General features: G+C 39.2%; 1 protein-coding gene across 1 annotated transcript; it reads right to left on the reverse strand.

The window, feature by feature from the left end:
• Positions 1-258: 258 nt before the first annotated feature.
• Positions 259-14,261, reverse strand: LOC144647918 (uncharacterized). Its single transcript, XM_078507619.1, has 9 exons — positions 14,099-14,261; positions 13,302-13,506; positions 12,327-12,583; positions 11,545-11,803; positions 10,139-10,821; positions 6,662-6,875; positions 3,831-4,138; positions 2,544-2,802; positions 259-1,532 (listed from the first exon to the last, which is right to left on the reverse strand). The coding sequence occupies exons 1-9, from the start codon at positions 14,114-14,116 to the stop codon at positions 619-621; spliced, it is 3,117 nt and encodes a 1,038-aa protein (XP_078363745.1). The 5' UTR covers positions 14,117-14,261; the 3' UTR covers positions 259-618.
• Between the last annotated feature and the right edge of the window lie 1,654 nt (positions 14,262-15,915).

The raw sequence follows: 15,915 nt of genomic DNA on the forward strand, positions 1-15,915 counted from the left end.
ACCATAAGGGAGGGAAGCACTAAAGAGGAGAGGAAAGTACGGTTGAAACCTCGACTTCTTTAAATCTCAAGACTACCTCATGAAAAATTAAACCTGAAGAAATCCTCTTAGAGCATAGCTCATGCACCAATAAATATCGGCAAAAACTTGACCGAAAATAAAATGGCCAAGTTCATTCTCAAAAAAAATCTCTTCCCCCCGCCAATCATTTGTTCCAGGCTGTGAGGCGTGAACTTATTAATTTCAAGTCATGAAAGATCTCGGAAATGTAGATTTTATTCAGTTCTCTGACCTACCATACCATACCCTAAAGAAAAATGACATGAGTAGAATGGAATATTGAATAACTAAAACATCCTATTCGTTTGTAACTGTTAAGCTAGGAAAAGTCAATCGTTATCCTCACACATATTGTTACTAAGCAACGCTTAAATATAATTTAAAGTAGCCATACTCTTTTAAACTATATGCAATAAGTTTTTTACGAGACAAATTATTTGTCAATCAAATCAACTAGACAATGCTTCGTGTATAACTAGTTAAATAGCTGGCGGGTTAACAGATAAATATCAGCATCGAATTTTTCCTTTGTTACCAAGTTATTCAAACAATAACACTTTAGTCAGGCATGCTGTCATATGGAACACAGTCCCCTGGTATTCCCTCGTGCTTATGTAGCTGGGAGGCCTGAGTAAAATTCTTCCCACATCTCTCGCACGAGAATGGCTTTTCGCCAGTGTGCGTGCGCACGTGGTTATGAAGGGTCGTGGCGCCCGCGAATGATCGAGAACAATAACCGCACTTGAATGGTTTCTCGCCAACATGAATGACAGCATGCGTGCGCAGCTCGTTTGGATTTTCAAACGATTGATCGCAGTGCCCGCAGTGATACGGCTTGTAAGGCATGTTGGGACACACGTGAATCTGCAGGACCGAGCGCTGCGCGAATGACTTTCCGCACTGTCCACAGTTAAAAAAGCTTGCATCTGAACCATCAGAGCTGCTTCCTTCTTCATCACCAGACCTGGACGGCCTCTCTTCAACTGTGGTCAGCGGTACCTTTGAGCTGTTTCCATACAGTTCCTTAGAAGACGTGACGTCATGATGGCCATTCGTCAGCGTGTTGCGCGCAATGCCGCTCCTTTCTCCGAAAGGTGCAGCCTGGTTGTCGCGTGCAAAGCGGGCATCTTCCGAAGGAGAACTGTCAATCATTTGCGCATTGAATTGTAAAGGAGGACTGTCGTTTGCCCATGAAACATGGCGCACACGTTTGTGACCCTTTGTTGTTATAGGTTCACGCAAACTTTCATTTCCAGGGGAAACATTCTGAGTCAAATTTCGTTTGACACGTGAGTAATCACGTGATGGAGCACGTGCTGGTGCCGAGGGCCTTAGTTGTGTTGAGTGAGGGCGGGGCAAAGGTTGTGGATTATCTGTCAGGGGCCTGGGCGAAGGCTGAAATGAATAAGAGGTCCTTGGGTTGGAAGGATCTCGAGGTACAACAACTACCATTTCAGGGTTCTGTCTCGGATCTGCATGAAAAATGAAATTAATAGACAATTTAATGTGTAGCATCGCTATATGTTTTGCGAGTGGTGCTTTATGTTGGCATATGAAAGTACAAAAAGAAAAATAAGAGATTGTTATTCAACGTTTAGCCCTCCGAAATCTATATCATAGCACAACATTAAGAAAAGTGCGCGCTTTGATGGGTTAATTTAGCGTCTACTATTTGCCCATGGGTGTTCACTGACGTATGCCTTCAACCTGATCGCGCGCGCTGATCTGATGCGACATGGCACAAGAAAGTACTACTACTTCACGAGGTTTTACATATTTTCTCGATTTTCCTGTGAATTTGAAAAGCTAAACACAAAAAGAATCAATTTCTCTGTAATGCTGAAAGACTTTTAGGCACATGGCACGTCCGAAATAATTCGAAAAGTATTGTTTGTTTCGCTTACATGCATTTGTTTAAACAAGCGCGCGCACTTTACCTCAAAGAAACTGCAATAAATCGCCTAAACGTTATGCTATAAAACAAATGGTAAACGCCATAGCGCGCAATATTGAGTTAAGAATGTACTTGGGAGGCTTGCTTAGCACGTCAAGAAGTCAAAACAATAGAGACTCTTACGTTTCTTTCGTGCTTAGCAGGCTCCCGCGTTTACCATATTGTTAATTTTAACAGGTTTTCGCGTTACTAGCACCGGCGGACTACTTAAGTATAACCTGTTAAATTGGTCTACCATACAATATCGTGAGATATTTATCGTCGTTTAATGCGATACATGTGCACTCCATTTTGGATAATAATTACGTTAAGGTCATTGCTTAGGTTCAAAAATTGATTGGTACCAGTGAAGGTAAATAATTATTGAGGGCCACTGGTTTGTTAGTGTTTTTATGCTATTTTAGTGCTACCCTCGTTAAATAAAGACTTTACTTACTTACTAAAGGGACAGGAATGAAAAATTAGCAACCGAGCTATCTTCGGTTGTAAAACAAACGCTTAGCTCCCCCCGGACTGAACCCCTTCTTACCAACAGGTTTGCAGGGGGAAGTTTCCAATATTTCCAGTGGTATGCCCATATATTGCGGGTACTTGTCGTCATACCAAACCAGCAGTTCTGTCCTGGCGGGGATATCTTTGAATGCTCGGTAATAAATGTTACCGCTGTACTGAAAGGCAAACATGTTTTGTTCGCCTCCGTGCCGTGCGCAGCGGATGTATCTCATCCAACTCGACTTGTTCTCATCGCGTCCATCAATGTAATAAAGCAACTTTCCTTCGTGAAATATCTGTAAACAATAACAAATCCGTGTAAAAAACTGACCGAAAAAGGATGGCCGGATTTCTTGGATCTTTGGCCAATATTTCCTTTAACTGGCGAAACTCAAAGAATCCGCCCATGACGGATATTTAGTTTAGGTTTCTGATGGCGATTAATTGAACGACAGTGAAAGATACTCCTGGATGTACAACTTAGCCCCCTCTTTAATAATTACTTCCCTGTTTGAACTACAACTTTTTATATATCTTCCCCTCTACTGAGTCCACTTTCCTTAAAGGTAAGCGCGCCAGACAAACAATGAATGAAAAATCAAATACTTTTAGGGCAACTATATGTTTCAAGAGCTATATATTTGTCACGTTTACTTTTTGCTGTTACTTTTTCCCAGTGGCGTTTTATTCAATTTATTTTAACAGAAATACACATTGCATGGTTTCTTTAAGCAATTTTATGCGCATCAGTTGAATTATGATTTGAATTTTTAAGTAAAATAAGATCTTGGGAGAAAAATCAACCCCCGTTATTTACTTTAAAGGAAGATAGGGCTTATACAGTAGAACCCCGGTAACTCGAACTCGAATAACTCCAACACGCCGCTAACTTGAACTTCCATCACCCTTGGATTTTACCTCACTTTTCTGTCATTTTTACTCGGTTAACTCGAACGACTCGAAATCCCCGCTAAATGTGGGTCAAATTTACCCCGATAACTCGAATTCCGGATCTTGCAACTCGCCATGGTTGCCCACTGATTACAGCAACGAACAGATCACGTATTTTACAGCCATTTTCCACTCTTATCATAAGAATGTATGATCGTGTTAGAGTTTCTGACGAGATAAGTTCAATTTGCACTGTACTGAAAAACATGTTGACTATCAATTATTAACTTGGCAAATTAAATATTCAATCGACCCCGATAACTCGAAACCCCGCTAACTTGAACTGTTTTTCTTTCCCCTTCAGAGTTCGAGTTACACGGGTTCTACTGTATTGCTTATTCTTGTAAAAAGCGCAGAATAAACAGGACGTTACCTCCCACATGTACGATGCATCTGCTCCGAGCAGCACTTCTTCAGGCCGTACCAGTTCCCCCTCATATGGACCAATCCACGTGCCTAATGGAATAGTCTGTTTAGCGCACACTCCGTACCCCGCGCCAGGGATACCTGATATACACAGACCAACCTCATTTGGAAACGACTCCACCGCGTTTGGCAGTTTTAAGGCGTTGTTGTTATTTATATTATTATTGTTGTTTACTGTTGTTGTTATTTTGAGTGTTTGATGAGGACCGTGTAGTTGACACTGTTCTGTACGCTCTTGATGACATCCTTTGCACCCTAGGGGGAGAGGGAGGAATGATTTTTAGCTGAATTCGGCAAGTTAATTTAAAAGTGTGTTTTCAATATCCCAAAACCGTGTGACCAATTACGTTGCGTCAGTGTCTTTCTGCTTGTTGATTTCTCCAGAAGATAAATGAATTAGTTTTTCACTAATAACGCGCAATATTTGATTGTTTGTCATTCTTCGTTTCTGAAGGTGTAAAGCCCGGCCCAAATGAGATCACATGTTGACAAGCGTTTTAACTTTCGTTCTATTTGGCCAGAAAATCTCGAGCATCGTGCGCCCTCGGTGACTATCGAAGGCACTATCGAATGCTATCATCGAATTTAGACCTGCTCAATTTTTGTTTTTGAGAATGGTCAAGAATTTTTTCTCGTCTGTCCACGGTCGCAAAGAGGCAAGGAAAGCTCTTATATAATTTTCTTCCTGCAACTCTCAACTGCGACTTTTGTCCTCGTTGTGGCCCTAGCTTAATCAGATGGATAAAAAAATTCTTATAAGACAGTTAAACGTGTAGTATCGCTTATATTTTTGCTCTTTGTTTGTATTTTGACCGCCGACAGGGAAGGACCATAACACGAGCTTGCAACAAACATTACACTACCACAGTACCAAATTAACACTTTCAACTGGCGATTTGTCGGTTGGTTAACGCATACAGGCCTACCCGACAAAAAAGCACTCTACGAAACATTTTACACTGGTTTTCGATCACTTTGACTGTGTTACGTACATTCCACTCAGTTGTAAATCAAAGTATCACTGACTAGGTTTCAAAAGTTGTTAGCCTCGATACAACCTGTTGAAGGATGTTGACCATAAAAAGCAAATAAGGAAAAAATGAACAAACTAACAAGCAAACAAACTGTAGAATTGTCCGGATTAAAGTGTGGCGTGTGTTCGGACCAGTTTCCGGGTGATAACTTTAAGTTCGAGCGCTCCTCTTCGTTTCGTATTGATCTCAGTATCTCACGACCACTTGATGTACTTTTTTGCTATCAAATGTAAGTTAGAAGTCTTTTACTAGTTATTTTAACAAAAAGGTGTTTCTGTTCACTTAGCCTCAGTGAAATCCGTTTCATCGATTTACTTCACTGCTGTACAGACTGATACTTTAGTTTTTTTCATCGTCTTAAAGTAAACATGCAAGCTTGTCTTGTTGTGGAACTTATAATTTAACCTGGGTGGCAAACTTGGAACACTAGCTTGTTAGAGAAATCATTACACTAAACTGAAGTTTTGTTCTTCTTCTTTATCAAGAAACACAGAAGCTCACAGAAAGAATCGAGACCAACTTTTAAACCACGAGACCTCCTATTGATTATTTCGAAACGCCTATAGCCAATAATTTTTTTTACCGCTACAAGAAATGACCAAAATGTTTAACAGTCGCTTCGATAATACCCTCTTCGAAATCATGGCTCATTGAGAAATTGCAGGAGAAATCTCCTTCAGAACTTTCTGGGTTTAATTTAATGTTTGGATAAGGAAGGCAATCAAAACCGTCTCCAAGCTGAAACTCAGAAAAAACTGTAACCCGCAGAGGAAGAATATTTGCGAGGACAGCAAAATTTCTGCTATAATGCACTTATGTATAGGTTTCTTTTAGGAGTCGTTTTCAGTCGCTTCTTGTGTAAGAGCTGTTTTTCACTGTAAATAAATATTTTGCGGAGTTTGACATTAGTCAAAGAGAAAAGTAGAGGACAAAACTTGTAAGCAAAAAAGACCACAGAAAAGAGATCGCTTCCAAATTACGAAAAAGTAAAAACAGAATCGTGTTTAACATGAAGTAAGCTAAGCGAACGAAAAATGGAACCTGATCAAGGTTAGAGCAAACTGATTTCAGGTGAGTTAATGAAATTGCACAGCTGTACTAGAAATGCTATCATCCATCTGAAATATTAAGAGTTCCTTTTTAAAACTTTGGTTTTTAAATGATGTTATTGCTTTAATTTTCAAATAAATCTTCATTTTCTGATGACAGGTCTGATGAAGCAGTGCAAATGATGCTGTGAACCAAAGCTGGTTAAATAACGGACTGCTTGGCACAATTCAGTCTGTGGTTAAATTTGTTTGATGGTCAGTTAACTTAAACGACCACTCAAAATTCTACGATTTGTACACTTGCTTATAGAATAAGACTTGATTTATATCCAAAATGAGACCAATACTAAATATAAGTTATATAACTCGACACTAAACCGAGGATGTATCATAATGTATCATTAGCAACATTGTAGCAATAATGTTTGTATTTGGTGTTTGCTCACTTAACACTCAATCTGCGAAAAGACACCAAAAGCTTATTGTCTTACTATCTGAGTAAACTAATAAATGTTTTGCTCAGGTAATGATAGAAAATTGAAGTAGATGAAGCCTTTATAAACTAGTTTGCGAGTCAAATAGAAATATGCTCAACTTTGCCAGCTTTTTCCTTACCCGAACTGGTGACTGAAATTGGTTACGAAATTTGTTGTAAGTTAAATTTTACGCACATTTTACATGAGACTGCGACTTACAGTAGCTGTGGACTTCTTCTCTATGTTGAAGGGAAGTTTTAAAATCTTCCTTACTCACAAAGATTACTTCGTTTCGCTTGTACAAACATCGGTGAAGATCATCTGTTGTGCAGAGCATGGGTTGAGTTACTTGTGGGTGAAATGTTCTCGCTCGCGTGCTGACGAAACTGTGTTCGCCTTTTGTTTTTGTTCTTGAAATTCCTGCGTTACTCATCTGAAATTTAAAAAACAATAAAGAAAATTACAGCTGCTCAAATGCGTATGAACACATGTACAATTAATGAAGATAGCCAAGAGCCAATATGGTCGCTCAATTTGTTCTGAATAAAACAATCTAAACATTACCGCGTTAGCAATAGTTGTTCGTTTAGGTGCTAAGTACAGAAAGAACTAAATTATGTACTATTTGGCCAGAGACAACAGCGAAAGCTGCTTCAATCAATTTTCAGTTTAAGGGGAAATGTTGACAACGCAACAACCAAACAGCGCATGACGTCGCTCGAATTTTTCAACAGACTTTGATGATTTTGACGAAATAGTGACGTAATTCAAATAAACGGTTAGTGAACTATGCAATAAAGCTAGGGTTATGTAACCCCAGTCGGTTATTTTGAAATTCCGTAAGTATCGAGAAACATTTCGCACATCCAAAAGTTTTGGGCATGTTGCGACCGTCAGCGTGCACGAATATTTCCATTAGAGGCTTGCGTTTTGTGTTTTATCCTCGTTAACAGCGTAGTTTGCATATTTTTATTGTTATACATATGGACGAGTAACCCCAGCTGCTCTCATTTGCGAAGAATTTTTTCTGCCTTGTCTGTATGCCTCGCACGGGCCACTGAAAGTTAAATCATTTCATTGTTGCAGTCTGCTGAGCTACCCACTTGAAAACTGAATGCTTCTTTGTCGAGCAAGTTGTCAAATAGTGAAATGTTTCAGTGAACTTAGCGTTCATTAATTAGCCAAGCGTATCTTTAAGATAAAGAAATGCAAATTTTGCGTGAGAACTTCCATGGTAATGAATCCAAATGAACCACCTCAAAGAAAGTTCCGATCATTTCAAATGGAAATAAATATTGGATGGAAATTGGTGTTTTGAAGTGACTAAAGACAAGTAATGGCTGTTGAAAACACTAATTAATCAGTTTCTATCATCATATTCTTGTTTTATGATTTGGTATTTCTCTAAAATATGGCGCAGATCTAAACAAAAACTTTGTGGCTCGTTCAAAGCAGTAATATTTTCTACCCTAATCTGAAACACCCTTCTGTTAGTACAGCAAGCAACCTAACCTAACTTAACTGCTGGTATTTTAAGCAAACAAAGCTTCTCCTTTTTGCCAATAGAAGCTAAGTATTCTTTGGACACTACACCTTCTCAAGACTGTTATCTGCCCAAAATGTCAACACCCATATTTGGATTAAATCTGCAAATTCCCAAAACATCGCCTTACCTGTCATAAAATTGAAGCGTTCCTTTCAGAGTGTACAAGTATTACGTCGTTTATGCCACTAAGTCTCCACGTATTCGCACTTTTAAACAGACTTCTAGCACACTAAACATGATATCTGCTTGTTTGCGTGAAGGAAAATCCGGCTCAGTTCAATGAGTTCATGGGAGGATGACCATCGAGTCACTAACCAGCTAATCAACACTACCAGCTTAAGAGCGATGTCGGCAGTTGATTGACATATAAGTGACGTCACTGTGATCGGCGCATTGTTTAAAGAGGCTCTGCCTCACCTCACTGCGCAAGCCATCCTTTCGTCCTCGATGCATAGTGCATGAAGATTATTCATATTCGTCTGACAGTTACTAAATGCTTCTGATTAATGCAACAGCTTTCTAGAAATTTCCTATTTCAAGGTTTGCGCACATTACAGATTGGATCTAGCCCTTGGGTTTCGCTAGGTTATTTGAACAATTAAGGATTTTCAAAGCGTTCATCCTTTCGTCCCCCACCGAAAAACAATAATAGCCAAGATAAATTCGACCCTCAAGGGGGCTGCTTGAGCCCTGAATATTTGTCGTGTAGTCAAGGGAGGCACGAAGAAACCCAAGAGCCCGTCTTGGGGCTCTGAGCCTCATATAGTTGGACCGGGAGTTCTAAACCCTGGGCGGTTACGATACGAGGGATAAACGATCTTATATGTTACAAAATTCTGCATATTTAAGGCGTGATGGAAAGCGAGCGCTGTCTTTGTTTTGTCTATGTCTTCCCAGGTGTCCACACAAGTACAATGAAGACAATGCTTCCCACAAACAGAATAATATTTGCAACTAGCAACTGGAACGGTGAGCGGTAATGCGGAAAATTTTAAATCTAGAAACTCTGAAACACGTTTTTCAACATTGTAAATAACTTATATTTTGAAAAAATCGATCTTGTTCTTGACTAGGAGTTTATATTTTCCCAGCTAAATGTACTTGTGTTTTTAATTTTGAGTTAAAATCTGGAGGAGGCAAGTGCCTCGTCTTGCCCCTTGTTAGCTACGGCCCTGAGATAATGTAGTGGTTTCTAAACCAAATCAAAAGGGAGGGAAAATAAATTGAAAAAGATTTCTTGTTGGTTTCCATCAACATGGCCATTTGAATGTTCAGGGATTAAATCGAGATGTTTTTATAAAACAAATTTAAAACTCCATTGCATCTGCTCATTTTGTCAATATTATACTAGACATCCCAAATAACGGCTGCGAAGGAGACTAATATTATATAAATCCAGCAAGCAATTCAAGCTTATATTATTATATTTTAGTATCGTGCCTTGTTTTAATTTAACGAGGGTAGCACTAAAATAGCATACAAAATGCTAACAAACCAGTGGCCCTATAAAACTATTTTGGATTTAGCTTTCATATTTCCGACGTTCAAACTATTTACAACAATATAAAAGCACTAATTTTTCCGTTTTAAAAGCTTTTCTTGAAAACTGGGAAATAAACCCTAGCACTAGGGTTACCTTTCCTGCCTTTAAACAAAGTATAAATCATTGGCAGTTCTATTCATTCTGTCAGCGAATGAATTTTTTCAACAATGTCAATGCTGTTGTCACGATCCACCTTTTGTTATATATGTAAGCAAGCAGATTTTAATTGTTGAGTAATTTGTTTCAGAACTCTAAAATCAGCTAATTTTATCTATAAATGTTCTGTTAAGCTTTCAGCTTCAAAATTGTGCAACCTCGGTTTAAGAGCATTTCCCATGTTTTGTACGCAACTTTTACTTTTAAGTTTTGTATTCAGTGCGTCAGACAATTACTGTTTCATTTATTTATTTACAGCCTAAGTATAGGGTAATAAATGGTCATTTGCTTTCCAAGATTTAATAATAATTTGCAAGTAAAAGACAAAACTTTAACTTCATAAGATTGTTCTCTTCATACACGGCACATAAACAGTTATTCGCAGTTAACTGTTCAGTGACCATCCTAGGCCTATTGTACACAGGTATTTTGTAATGCCAGCCAAGTTTTATCCGTAGGAAGAACGTTTTTTAAACGCAAACAGTCGACCGCCAATATGTGATCGAATGTGACTGTTCAGAGTCGTCGATCCGCTGAAAGAACGCGAGCAGTAGCCGCACTTGAATGGCTTCTTGCTCACATGAATGACAGCATGCGTGCGCAGTTGATTGACATTCGAGAAAGAAGCTGGGCAATGGCCGCACTGAAAAGGCTCTTGTGGGATCTGGGTGCTGGTGAACTTCTGGGCTATTGATGTTTGAAGAAAAGATGGCTTTAGCGGACTCTGAACACGTGTCCATGAGCTTGGCTCGGAAGTGCTTTTAAAGAACGAGTTTGTCGCAAGCGCTGTCTTTTCATTAAGGTCTCTTTGTGTTAACAGAGATGTTTCACGTTCGCCTTGCTGTGGATCTTTCAATGAATCACCGTTATTTTGTTCCAGCGGACTGTTACTCTGCTTGGGAACAGACTTCGTGTAAGACGCAGGTTCCAACAAACCATGCTGCATGGGAGAGCTTAGGTTTTCTTGAGAAGGTTCATTTATGGACACTAAAGCAGTCTCTAAAGGGCTGCCGGGATTGGAAACAGGCGAAGGAGGAGGACTTGGAAAGAACGAGTCCTGAGTATTGATGTTCAGCGGTTGGTTTATCTCGTGTGAAGAAACAACTATCACTTCATCAGGCTGTGAACTGGCACCTAACGAGAAATATCAATTGACAGAATTTTAGCAACTGAATCAGCGTCTAGAAGTGCCATGGATGCTAGCCCACGACAAGTTAACCCGCAGTGTTTTGTAAGGTAGTCCCTAACAATTCTGATTGGTACCCATTAAAGGGACATGGTCAGCGTTCTTACCGCGCTGACCTGGACACTAGTTTTCACGTTTTGAAAAAAGTCCACTGTGGACTTTTTTTCAAAACAAACCTTCAGAAATCTGCTTCAATCTTCTCAGTGTTTCACTAAATGGGAAAATTTAGAAGAAAAAAAAAACACTGAGAAGATTAAAGCAGATTTCTGAAGGTTCTCTACGCGTATTTTGATTTCGGGTTAAGGTGGACTTTTTTCAAAACGTGAACGCTGACCATGTCCCTTTAGTACACCTGGCGGTGGAAAGAGGCATTGCGAGGGGTATTTTTTGCACAACATGAGAGCAATGTAGCCAAGATTGGGAATCTTGCTCGAAATGAGGATGTCTATAGTCTTGTGCACTATTCCACTTGGCCGTCTCGTCTCCACGATAATTACAGATAATGTTAAATTTTAATTTTTAATTAATTCTCAGTGTACGGCGTTTCATTTCAATATCCGAGTGTATTGGGACCTGATTTTAAGAATGAGTCACTAACCTATACGAAACTGAATCACAGTGTTTATATATCTTTATATTATTACAATGTAGAATTGAAATAACCTAGCTACCTCGTGGTATCACAGCTCCCAGGTCGAATATCGCTTGCGGGACGCCAAGGTACTGTGGGTATTTTTCATCATACCAAACCAGCATTTCCTGACCAGGCAGGATCTTCTTGAATGTGCGGTAGAATACTTTTCCCAGGTACTGGAAAGCGAACAGGTTTTGTTCACCTCTGTGGCGAGCACAGCGGATGAAACGCATCCAGCTTGACACATTTTCGTTACTTCCATCAATGTATCCTACCAGTTTACCATCTCTGAAAATCTGGTGGAGTATTGAAAAGATGCCTAATTTATTTCTATCTTGAAAGTCGAGTGATGTTTGATCGCACACTTAAAATGATTAGTGCGTATAGTTAACCGGGCTTCGTTGGACTGTCGAAAGTAATTTGGATTTGTGTGTGCAGCGTGCTCTGAACAAACACTGCAAAACAAACGTCCAGTTTTTAAACCAGCCAGACGCAAATCCAAAAGTCGTGACTTGACTTTGTTTTTCCCGCGCTCGGCGCCAGTTGCATGTGGTTGTGACTCGCTCGCGCACATTTTCCCGCGCTCCTTGCCGGCTACATGTACTTGCTTCGAGTTTTGATTGGTTCACTAGATTTTTTGCATCGTTTGTGATTGGCCAGAGTGATTACTTTGGTTTTGGTTTTACTACACTGGATTGAAAATTGCTCTAATACCTCTCAATGTACGATAACAGCAAACCTGCTTCGCCTCAAGAGATGTACAGAAAGCTTGTCTGATTTAAGTTACGCTCTACTGTCAATTGTTATGTCCACACATACCTCCCACATGTACGAAGTATCTGTGGCAGAAGACAGCTCCTCAGGCTTCACAAATGTTCCTTCATAAGGTCCAATCCATGCACCAACAGGAAACGTTCGCTTGGCACAGATCCCGTATCCCTTCCTGGTAACACTTGATTCACACAAGCCCACTTCCGGCGGAAGCGATCTGAGAGCAAGTGTTAACTGCTTGGCAGGATTTTCGTGTTTGTGACGTGGACACTGGAAATTCGTATCTGTTGAACTTGCGTCACACCCTGAAATATAAAAGACTATGATAATCATCATCATCATCATCATCATCATCATCATTTTATTTGCCACTTAAGAAATTAATTCATATAAAATAGCTTAAATAGATAGGGCGAGGAGACCTCCAAGAAACCACAAGGCTTATGGGGGAGGCCACCTCGGGTTAGCAATACGTTAGTAATTTCGCTGTGAATGTGCAGCAACTTTGTGTGTGGATTACCGCCTTGCAAAAGACTTCTAGTTAGCTGGAGTTTGTGAGAAAACTTAATATACACATATAAGCTAATTGCAGTCCACTTTACTCTCTAGGTCTGACGAGCCATGGTCAGAAAAAAACGTTTTGCTTTGATACCGTTAAAACTGGCAAATGGTAACATTTACCACGACAACTGTTTCTATAAGTTCAAAATCCATGAAAATCATGTATTCAAGTATATTAGCCGGCAAGTGAAATTGTCAACTTGGATTGGAAATAAGCCGCCCATTAAGATTTATACAACTGACGTTTCGAGCGTTTGCCCTTCAGTCATAGCAAACCGTTAGCAATAATTCGAAGATTGCGTGACAAAACGGCTTGCTTCCCGGCCTGCATGATATAAATACAATTGTACGACCGTCGTCGAAAACTGTAGCAGTAAATTATATCTTTAAAGATAGTTCAGCGTACGTGAAATTTGTAAATTACTGAGTGTTTTCGACAGCACCGCGAAACAGCATACTCACAGAAGCATTCGTTTCGTTGCGTTACTGCTGACTGTTCGATGCCAATGGGTCGAACATCACTCTTGTTGAATAAAAATCTTTGTAGATCTTCAAAGCTGAAGTGGTCCTTTGTCACGGGAGAAGGACTGGAACCATCAAGGTTTTTCTGGAGCCGAGGTTTCTTTGCGACAGGCTGAGAAACGTCTTTCAAGTCGTCATTATTATTCTGTAGGGTAGATATAATTTTTTACTCATAAGAACATGCTATGTTTTCTCGGCCTTTTTGATACAAAATTTGGAAGAATGTACCCTATCACGTGGAATATATTACAAGGCGTCTTTAAAAATAACTGAAGTTATCTTGTAGAGATTTAATGTTAGTTGAATTGTTTCTTTGCTAATCCTGGTTTAAATTCTGAATAATTTCCTCATCGAGAAATTTTAGTAGATCTAGAAACCTTTGAGTTTTTTTTTTATCCCAGCCTAAGCTTGCGCGGAAACATTGTTGCTGAGAAAAGCTACAATGATGAAGGATAATATTTTTTTGGCAAAAAAAATATCGAGGTTTCGACTTTGCTTTCGAGAGGAATATCAAAACTTAACGCAGTGGTGTGTGACCTGCACTGCCGGCCATGCAGAATAGTACAGGCTTACCCGAATGGATTCTATATCTACAAATCTAAAGTGAATGGCATCTGAGCTTGGCTTTAATCGCAGAAATATATCTCTTGATCGAGCAAAGTAGATTCTTTAAAATGTGATGTCAGTAAGACTTATCCTGACTGTTTATTTAACGCCGCTGGGCCGCGTATTCTTACCTCGTATTCCAGCTCCATTCTTCTGCCGTGCTTATCCTTACAATAAACCAAATCGTCGCGTAAAAACTTTACTACTGCAACACTGAGTAAGCCAGTGAATCTGTTTAGCCCTTGTTTGCAAGTTTGCGCACAGAGCAATAAAACGCGCACTCTGGTCAATGGGGTATCAATCACATATTCACGGTTAGGTTTAAGATATTTAAAGAGACGGTTTGCTTTGGCGCCTTTTCGAAAAACTAAATTAAAGGTCATTGAGTGAAAAGATCATTGTGTTTACGAAGAATTACCACAAATTATAGTATAATAGAGCTTTAAAAACAATTGTTGTGGGAGGTACACTTGCTGGTAATGTATACCTAACGTCGTGCAAAATTCGCGCCATTTCTGAGCAAAATAATTAGAGTAATAATTTGCCTTGTGGCAATATTGAACATTGAGTGAACTCAGTGAAGTTTAGGAAAAATGGGACCTAAGAACAGCAATTTTTACAAAACACAACCTGTGGATTCTACATTAAAATTTTAGATTGAATAGTGAGGCTGACGTTTGCGACACGTTTGTTAAATTTCACGAAATCAGGTTGTTCTGAGTTAAAGGTGTTTGCGCGCCATAAACCAGTAATCTTTGTGATCTGCATAATTATGTTTCATAATTATGTAGGCGCTGAATCGCTCGCCAGACAATTCACAATGTATTGTCGTTTCCTTTTCACCTATAAAACTCAGTTCTGGAGTAACTATCGGTTGTGCGCTTTTCATTGTACAAACATTTATTGCTTTGTTGGCTTTTTGCTCATAACTATTCGGTTTAAAAATGTACCGAAATTTGGTACATTCTTAATGTGTCATAAATGACACAGGCTATAAATAGACGAAACGTATCACTGCCTCTGCAAGAACTTATGCTTATTGCAGATCGAAACGTTATTTTAAGTTATAGTTCAGAATCTCGGCTGTTAAATGATGTTGCGCTACACGTCAACTGACTCGGTAGTCAATATAAACCGCACTTTTACCAGTTCGACAACATTTCACGCAACGCGCGAAATCGTGCGTGACGCCACGTGAAGCCACGCGTGAAACCCTGCGTCAAATTTATGAAACCTTTCAAATCAAACAAATTGCTTCTGAAACTTTGATTTCTGCTAATTTTTGAACTTTAAATTTTGACGTTTTCTCTTTTGTATTTTCTTTTTCTCCTTCAAATGTCTTTGTTGATCTCTAACAAAATAAATGTTTTAAAGTTATTCCGTTCAATAATCAACATTCTTTGGAACCGCACTGGACCATTAACGACAGTCAGCGCTGAATAGCGTTATGACATAAACCTTTGTTTGGTTACGTAATCTTTCTTAGAGCCTAGAAAGAACAATAAAATCACTTACAGTGTTTTGTTTGCTTCAGCAAATCATAACGCGCCCTTTGCTTTCATCAAAAGAAATGACTTTGAATTGCAAAACGAGGTCTCAGCCAGACTAGCACTGAGCGTGTGTTGTTGTTTTTGGTATTAAATAGGTTATTAACTTCGCTTTTCTCGAATTAAACTATTGAGAGCCCGTTAGTTCTTTAATGGAAAAGCATCATTCTGTTATAAACATCGGCAGAAATGTACAAGAAAGTGCGCATTTCAATGGTAATTAATTAACATAATGTTGGGTTTTGGCGGGAAACGGGCTCTTTCTTTTACCGCCTTGTGGTCGCGCCTCAGTAAAACTGAACATAAATTTCTCATTTAAATACCAATGCCTGACAGCTATTAAAACCTGTCTTATAGTTTAAGGTATTAATGACTTTTAAATTGCGTCTTCCCTTAAAGAA

The sequence above is a fragment of the Oculina patagonica genome, chromosome 1, assembly GCF_052425735.1.
Source record: "Oculina patagonica isolate OP01 chromosome 1, crgOcupat, whole genome shotgun sequence".
Classification (NCBI taxonomy): Eukaryota; Metazoa; Cnidaria; class Anthozoa; order Scleractinia; family Oculinidae; genus Oculina; species Oculina patagonica.